Below are 8,659 nucleotides of genomic sequence, written 5' to 3'. Positions count from 1 at the left end.
GCGGGGCCGGGGCCAGGGCCACCCCGCGGAGCCCGCGCACGCCCCCCCGCCCTTGTCCCGGAGACGCCGCCCCCCCACCCCCCAGCCAGGGCTCCCGGAGGGTCCGTGTCCGCGCGCAGCCGGGAACGCCCCTCCGCTCGGACCCCAGCCTCCCGCCGCCGCCACATCCTGCGCCCAGAGGCCTTCCCGAGGGTCATCCCAGCCCCGCGCGCAGCGCTGGCCGAGCGCGAGGTCCCGGACCCCTCGGGATGGCGCGGAGGGGTGGGCCGGGAGTAGGGGCGGCTGGGGGGTGCGGGCCCGCGGTCAGGAAAGCCCACAGCCCAGCTGGGCTTTGCTAGAGGTCTTTCTGCTCCAGGCGGGGTCCCCACCGCCAGGGGGCGCCGAGCAGAGCCTGGATGGGGTGCGGGGTTCCCACTAGGTGCCCATTGAGCGCTTTCACACTCAGTCCCAGGAAGCGGGTAGGCACTATTATCCCCACTCATCACATGGGGATGAAGTGACACAGAGACCTAAAAGGGTATTGGCAGGGCCGAAAACCAGACCTCGACTCCAGTCCTGTAATGGCCTCCTGGGGATACTCCTCAGTACCCAGTCAGGGCCACCCAGCCCACCCACCCCTAGACAGCTCCTCCTCCACCTGGATACATGCAGAGAGTGAGGAGCAAGGGTCTGTGAGATGGTTTTGAGGGGGCAGCAGTTTATCAGGGGCCAGGAGGCTTCAAGAGCCACCCCCACTCCCAAAGGCCAAGTCGTCCATTGTCCACACCACAGGCAGATCTGTGTGTGTGTGTGTGTGTGTGTGTGTACCTTCTTGGGGATTGAACCTAGGGCTTTGCATGCGCCAGGCAAGCAGTCTACCTCTGAGCTACATCCTCAGCCTTTTAAAAAATTTTTTTTTTCGTGGCTAGCTGGTTCACTGCTAAATTGTCCAGGCTGGCTTGGACCTTACAACACTTCTGCCTCAGCTTCCCGTCTAGCTTGGATTACAGCCACTGTGCCCAGCCAGGCAGCGCTTCTGAAAATTGCTTGGAATAAAATCCCACCATGGTTTGGCTCCCACTTTGCCTCCTAGGTGGGCCCAGAGGGTGGTCACGGTGGCTGGCCTTCCTGCTGGTGGTCCCTAACAATTCACCTAACTCAGGGCCTTCGCCCTGCACGCTCTATCTAGAACTCCACGCACCCCTGATCTTCAAATGGCTGGCGCCGGGCTCCAACTTAATGCTACCTCCCCAAGCCCCCACCCCCCCCAAAAAAAAAAACTGGGGCAGTGGCTCAGTAGTAGTGTACTTGCCTGGCATGAATGAGGCACTGGGTTCGATTCTTAACACCACATGTAAATCATCACCTGAAGTTGAATTCATTCCTTCCTAGCTTCTTTTTTCCCCCTGTGTACAGGGATTGAACTCAAAGGTGCTTAACTACTGAGCAACATCCACAGCCTTTTTTTTCCTTTCTTTTAAATATTCTTTAATTGTCAATGCACCTTTATTTCATTTATTTATATGAGTGCTGAGAATTGAACCCAGAGCCTCACACATGCTAGGCAAGCGCTCTACCACGGAGCCAAACCCCAGCCCCAATCCCCAGCCCTTTTTATTTTTGACACAGGGTTTCCCTAAATTGCTTAGGGCCTTGCTAAATTGTTGAGGCTGACCTCAAACTTGCAATCCTCCTATCTCAGCCTCCTGAGTCACTGGGATCACAGGCATGTGCTACTGCACACTAGGATGTCCTTGACAGAGGCCAGGATCGTGGCTAGCTGGCTCACGTGTCCTCAGGTCTTTCCATGGTACTGGCCCACAGGGGTGTTCTCCATGTAGATGAGATCAAAGAATGGCTGAATGAAGGCAAAAGAAGGTTCTTCAGCCACAGCAGAACTTAGGGATAGGGTCACCTCAACCAGGATATCACTTTCTGACCAACAGTCAACACAGCGTCCCCCCTGCTAGACCAAAGGGTCTCTCCCTCCTCTTAGGATCTGTGACCTCTGGCCTGCTGGGCCTGGACAGGTAAATTTCCATTTCAAATCCTGGTGATCTTGCCGCAGCCCCTGGCCCCTGCCTCACAGGCAGACAGCTACCCTCCACTGAGCACTGCCAAGTGCCACCACACCTGTTCCAGGAATTTGTGCAAAGCCCATTCCTCCTTTCAGAGACTCCAGGAAGAAGACACAGTTACTACCCCAACTTGACAGAGGAATAAGCTAGGGAGAGGGTGTGGGACTTGCCCCAAGGTCAGCAGCACTTAAGTGGGGAAATGGGTACCTGAGCAGGCCCAAGAAGTCCTGGCCCCTGACTCCCTGGGGAGGGAGCCTCTCCCCAGCCCAGCCCAGGCCAGCCAGGGCTGGCTTGCTGAAACTGATACTCAGAAACCAGATGCTAAGGCTGAGGAATCCTGGTCTCCAAGGCATCCCCTGTCCCACGCCATTCTCCCCTAGCACCAGCTCCCTGGCCCCAAAAAGCAAAGGGCAACCCAGAGCATCCTGCCCCATGATGGTTGGGATCCAGCTGGTCAGGGGTGGGGACAAACAGCAGCTCCTCATTCCACCCACAGCAAACTGGCCTACAACCAGGAGCCGGGGCTCCCTGGTGGAGGGATACCCCTGTCCGGGGGTTCTCCAGCAGCAATAAACTACCCTGGGAGCCTGCTGGCCCCAAGGCCCACCCACCACCTCAGAAATCCAAGGGTGGAGCCCGCATTCACGGGCAGGCTGGCCAGGCGGGACATCTGTCTTCACTGCACAAGGCCCACGGGCTCCTCCCTCCTTCAGCCTGGGCCTCACTCTTTGTCCTCTGGGTCCCAACACCCATTCAGAGGCAGAGCATTTACTAAGGCAGAAGGTGGGCTAGGCCACCCCACAGGCCCTGTCCTCTGGGGGGGTCCCGGCACAGAATGGAGGCTAAGGGAAGAGGAAGGGGCTGTGAACTCTTCTGCTGAACCCTGTGGGAATGTGCCAGACCCCTGAGAGCAGCATGAGAGCACCTGGTACCCACTTCCCCAGTGCCACCCAGAAGGCTTCTTGAGAGGGAACTGAAGAAAGGATCTGGGGCCCACCTACCCTTCCCTTCCCACACTGGGCAGCAATCTCCATGTGACCAGAACACAGGCCATTTTTCCAGAATTTACTACATAAGGATGGCTGACAGATCCTGGGGTGTCCCTGGCCAAGGGACAGGGACTAGGAATACACACCAGGGACTGCCACACCAAGCTTGAGAAAGGTTATTGGGGAATTGTAGGGCCACGGACCCTTTTGGCCCCCATTTTCCGGTCTTCCACAGGCCAAGGTCTCCCTTGGGTTCATGGATGCCCCTCCCATCTCCCCAAACTATCCCAGGTGCAGCCTCTTGCGCCCCCTGCTGGCTTCTAGAGGACTGACGGGGGTCTTCCTGATGGAGCTGGGTAAGTGGCACTAGACTCAACCACCAGACAAGACTAGGCGGCTCCAGGATCCCCCGCTGAGCCAACAAGGCCACAGTCCCACAGACTCCTCATGTGAACACCACTGGGCCGACTACTGGAGTCCGTGGGGCAGGAGTGAGACCCTTCCGAACTCAAGTAAATGGAAATGGAGCCAGCGGGGACCCTATTAGAACCTTGTGGGGCCCTAGACTTGGGATTCTGACCATTAACTCAGGGGATCATGGTGCCCAGACCCTCCCCTACCATCCAGGGAGATTCACCTAGAGACACAGGTCACCTGCCTGTGGTTGGAGCTGGGCGAGGGTACTGGAGTGGCCACAGGACTAGGGACACAGACCCAGGGAAATCGCAGTAGGCCACAGGTGACGTCGGGGTGCACAGGGGCCCCAGGAAGGGCCAGGCGCCTGAACCCTGCCAGATGGTGGCAGGAGGCCGGCTCGGGGAGTGGGTTGGAGACACCACTGTCCCAGAGGGGCCCAGCCCTTTACAGATCTCCGGAAAGTTAAGTCCCTGGTCATTAACCTGGACTTGAAGACAGATGCTCACCCGTGCAGGGGCGAGGGCCGGCGAAGGCAGCTGCCCTGACCAGCCAGAGGACTCCCCAGGGGCCCAGGCGAAGGGACCCACAGGCCAAGCCAGGCTCCTTCTGCTCCATCAATGGCTGTTCTCTGAACTGTCCCTCCGCAGTGCCCCAGAAACGCAGTCCTTCTCGGGGGCCCTTCCTTTTTAACTGGCCCCCGCCTGGCATGGCTGGCAAGGGGGCCGTCGGTCCTTTGAAGTTCCGCTCTCCCTGCAGCCAGAGTTTAGAAAAACCAGGCTCAGACCTGGGGGAAGGGCCCTCTCCCCGCACTGCTCCCGGCCGAGGGGGCGGGGCGGGGGCGAGGCTCAGTCCGCAGCGTTTTCCTGCGCTTTGAAGCCTCTGCCTTCCCTCTGGCCCCTTCCCAGTTCAGGACCTCAGACTGCCAGGGCCCTCCTAGCAGTCGCTGACTCTTTGGGGCTGGACCCCAGAAGGGCAGCGGTCTCCTCTGTCCCTGCTTGATGAGCCAGGTGCCCCAGGCCTTCCTTTGTTCCCGGTCCCCAAAATTACCTAGGCAAAGCCCAGCCCCTTCAGATGTAGATAAGACCACAGCCTGGCTACAGCTAGAGGGACCAGCCACTCCCAAAGCTCCCCAAACCTGGCTATTCCCAAGGGCACCTGGTCTTCTGTCTTTTCCTGGCAAAGCACTGTCGGGACAACAGGCCGGTCCTGTGTGACTTCTCTCGATGACTGGCCCACTCCTCCCCTCTGCCCAGAGCCCACTGGCCTTCATCTGACACCCAGTGGACCCCTCTCATCCCTGCCCTTGCCCTGTTATGCTGGAAGGGAACTCCCAGGCCTCTTGGTGCCACCTGCTTGAATATGCCCAGGGGCAGCCGCACGCGATGCTGGAAACTCTTCCCCATATCAACCAGAACTAGTGCCTTGGGAGCCAAGGAGGAAAAGTCACCTCCCTTGCCCCCTGACTACTCCCTGGGAATGGGAACGCTGAGGGCCGGCAGACCAGGTAGAGCCTGGTAGTCGGGCTCTCCATCCAGCTGTTGGGGTCCTCCATTATCACGTGGTGAAGGAGTGGTCCCTCCTGTCTGGGTGGGAGGAGGCCTGGAGGTGCTCCTCTGGTGCCTCGTGGTGGGCACTGAACAACCATGGCTGCTAGGAGCTTACCTTTGTTGGAGCACTATGCCCGCCAGGACCAACACCCTCAAGTCTTTTGTCCCCTCAAATGTGGTGACCCCAAAGTCTAGGGGTGACTCTCTCCCATGCTGGGGATGAGCTCTGTGCTCACAGTTGGTGCTCCGTGAATATCTATGGCATGATGGGCTCTCTGCAAAGCCCTCTCTATGGGTCTCTCTTAATCCTCAACACAAAAGTTTGATGCCTGTTTCCAGATGAAACTGAGGCTCAGAGAGGTACAATGACATGCCCAGGGCCACACAGCTGCAAGGTGTAGGGCTGATCCTGGAGCTCACAGGTGTGACTTGCTATGAGTATCTTCATCCTGGAGACGGGCAGGGACACCACTTTTCTCCTGGGGGTCTCTGGAGCATGCAGTTCAGACCTCTCACCTGGACATACAGGGTGCTCCTGGTCCAGCCTGCCTCCCTCTCCTCAAGTCCCCTCCCATGGCCCCTGGCTTCACCTGCTATTTATGGCCCCCGGTCCCCATCCCCTACTCTTCCCGCTTTCCTTCACCTCTTTACCTCCTTTTCCCAAGAATCCAGTTGCTTTCCCCAGGAATCCCATCCTGGTTGCCCATCCCACCCCACTGTGAACTCCAGGGGCAGGAGGTAGGGGTGGGGCAGCTAATTCATCTGAGAAGTCCAGGCACCCAGGAGAGTCCAACAGAACCTCCCGAGTCCCTCCCTGTTTGCAGATGGCCCTTCCTGCTAGCCATTCCTTGAGTGGCTGGAGAGCGTTAAGAATGGTTCAAGTCTCCCTGTAGGTGAACTTGCTGGTCATGCTGTGCGGGTGGGCAGGTTCCTTCCCCTCTCTGGGCCCTGGTTTCCTCACAGGTACAAGGTAATAAGGGTGATGCTTCTTCCCTGAGGCTTTCATGAGATTCATGCAACCAGTTCAAAGGCCTAAGACCCTGCCTGGCTATAAATGTGCTCGGGCAGTAACAGGTTCTATCTTCAACGGTATTGATGTATATATTTATCTCTTGTACTGGGGATTGAACCCAGGGGAGTTCCACCACTGAGCGACATCCCCAGTCCTTTTTATTTTTTCATTTGAGACAGGGTCTCACCAAGTTGCTGAGGCTGGCCTTGAACTTTCAATCCTCCTACCTCAGCCTCCCAAGTAGCTGGGATTACAGGGGTGCACCACTGCACCCAAAATTATTCTCTGCTCTTCACAAAACCCGAGTGTCCCTGGCCTCCTTTCATTCTCCACCTGTGCATTTGTGGCAGCTCCCCCACCCCCCGTCCCCGCCTTCCACTCTGCCTATCCCTGTTCCTACTACCACCAGAGGCCCCCTCCTCCAAGATACCCTCCCTGACTGGCCCCCTGACTGATCACTCAGGCATCTCTCTTCTTGAAATCAGTCTGTAGCACTTGGCTCATGGGGGTCACAGAAGTGACAGGGCTCAGACTCCCCCTTTGCAGACTGGACCACCCTGTGGCGGCTGCTGCCGGGCCCCTCCAATCATCTCTCTTCTCAGAGGCCTCATCTCTTCAGAGCCTGGGTCCTCCCACCCTTATCCCTGTCCACAGCCGCTTGGGGACCTGTCCTGGAAGCAGGGCCCAGGGGAGGAACTGGAACACTGTGCCTCTGCCCTATTGTCACCCCCGAGGTCAGGCAGAGGCCTCAGGGCTTTGGAGCCCTGGCAGGAGGTCTGCTGTGGGGAGCAGAGCCAGTGTGTTGCCAGGAGCCCCCATCTGGGGGAGAGGCAACCAGCCAGCACCAGAGCCCAGTGCCAGGCACCATCGCAGCCAGCAGATTGTATCTGACATCACAGCCGCCCCCGTGCCCGGTGACCACGGCAACTGGAGGCAACCCCCTCCTCTCCCCGCCCCCAGAACAGTCCTCCATGTTCCTTCTAACCATGGTCCTCCTGTACAAGATGAATGTGCATGTGTCTGGTGGGGGGGTGGGGCACGGGTGGGGGGGTGGCAGGGGTGGCATTTTAAATTTCCTGCAGCTGGCAGGGCTAAGCTGCAGAGTAGTTAGGCACATGGGCTCTGGCATTACAGACCTAGGCCCTGGGTTCAAGTCCCGCTTTCCTGCTTGCTGACCATCTGTCCTTGGGTAGCCACTTCACCTCCCTGAGCCTCAGTCTCCCCATCTCTATGTGGGAATATGGTTAGAACCCATCAAGGAAGAGAAAATTCACTGAGTCCTTAGAGTCTGGGCCCAACACAGTGGGTTGCAGCAATTATTACTATTGTCATCAAAACATGTGGGAGGAGGGTGCCTAAAACATGGTTCAATGGCTGGCTCCATCTCTCATGAGCTATGAGGCTTGAGCCAATCCACAGGACCTCTCTGAACCTTGGTATCTTCATCTGCAAAAGAGAGTTACAATACCTTCCTGCAGAGCTTCCACAGCAGTGCATAGGCACAGAAAGCATGTGGCGCAGAGCCCAGTGTGGATAAGCAGAAGCACCCAGGCACTATGTTTGCTCTGACCCCTCTTCCTGGCCCCCTTTTCCCTGATTCACATTCTGCACCATCCTGAGCCCTCAAACTCCAAGACCAGTTGTCCCCCTCTTCCCTTTAGCATCCCCATGGCCACAGTCAGGCTCATCAAGTCCCTTAGTGGTCACTGGAACAAAACCTTGGGGACCACTTCTGTGACACGGGGCTGCAGCCCCTCAGGTGGGTGGCAGGAACCCCAGTGCAGCCAAACGCTGCTCTCTGTTCTTCAGAAGTCCCCCGACTCTGCTTTTCCTCAGCCAGGAGCAGCCCCTCTGCCATACTAGCAGCCCCTGTGGCCCTACCACCTCTGAATCCAGAGGACAGTGCTGCCCAGCTGCCGTGCCCTTGCCAGGGCTCCATGGACATCCGGGGCTTGGATGAAAAGGGCAGTGCAAGCCCCGTCCCCTCTGCCCCAGGACCCCAGCTGTCCATCCTCCCTACCTTGGCGGCCCGCCCCTTGTCCATGCAGGCCGGGTGCTGGCAGCGCAGTCCCTTCTCCTCGGCTGGGCTCTGGTCGTCTGGGGAGGAGGAGCAGAGGGCATCAGTCAGGCAGGGACACCCAGGCCCTCCTGGGCTTCTGTGGCCTCCCAACCAGGGGACTGGTGGGGCGGTCTCCTCTCTCCTCCCTTCAAAGGAGGTCAGTGTCCTTTTCTCTTTTAAATGCCAACTTATCTGCCTGGAATCTGTTTGCAGAGACCGTCTCTTGCTGCAGCTCCCCAGGGAAATTGTCCAGATTCCATGGGGAGAAATGTCTTTGGAAATAAGCTACTCCCTCCCTCTGTCCCACGAGTGGAGGGAGGGGGCAGCTCGGTGACCTCGGGGCCCCAGTTCCAGGGGATCCCAGCAGCGCTGGGGGGAGGGGCACTCCAGGGGTCCGAGATGCCCTTTCGCCCCGCCCTCCACATCACTCTCTCCAGGGATGGCCACCCCGCAGAGTCCTGGGGTGACCCCCTTTCCCTGCTGCCATCTCTGACCCTGAACTTGGCCCCTCCAAGCCGCCTCCCCTCCCGGGGGCCGGGGCGTCGCGGCGGAGGGGGCAGGGCCGGGCGGCAGGACGC

At 58.6% G+C, this 8,659-nt stretch overlaps 1 protein-coding gene across 2 annotated transcripts in view; it reads right to left on the bottom strand.

Moving 5' to 3' along the window:
- Window positions 1-8,193, bottom strand: part of Plekhg5 (pleckstrin homology and RhoGEF domain containing G5) — a 23,074-nt gene extending 14,881 nt beyond the window's left edge. For both annotated transcript variants that reach the window (XM_048783707.1, XM_015501457.2), the window contains exon 1: window positions 8,043-8,193. In XM_048783707.1, the coding sequence (XP_048639664.1) occupies window positions 8,043-8,066 (24 nt within the window). In that variant the 5' untranslated portion in view covers window positions 8,067-8,193. The remainder of the gene's footprint in view (window positions 1-8,042) is intronic.
- Between the last annotated feature and the right edge of the window lie 466 nt (window positions 8,194-8,659).

The sequence above is a fragment of the Marmota marmota genome, unplaced genomic scaffold (assembly GCF_001458135.2).
Source record: "Marmota marmota marmota unplaced genomic scaffold, marMar, whole genome shotgun sequence".
In the NCBI taxonomy this organism is placed as follows: Eukaryota; Metazoa; Chordata; class Mammalia; order Rodentia; family Sciuridae; genus Marmota; species Marmota marmota.
The sequence above is the reverse complement of the archived record's forward strand: the minus strand, read 5'-3'. Positions and strand labels throughout refer to the sequence as shown.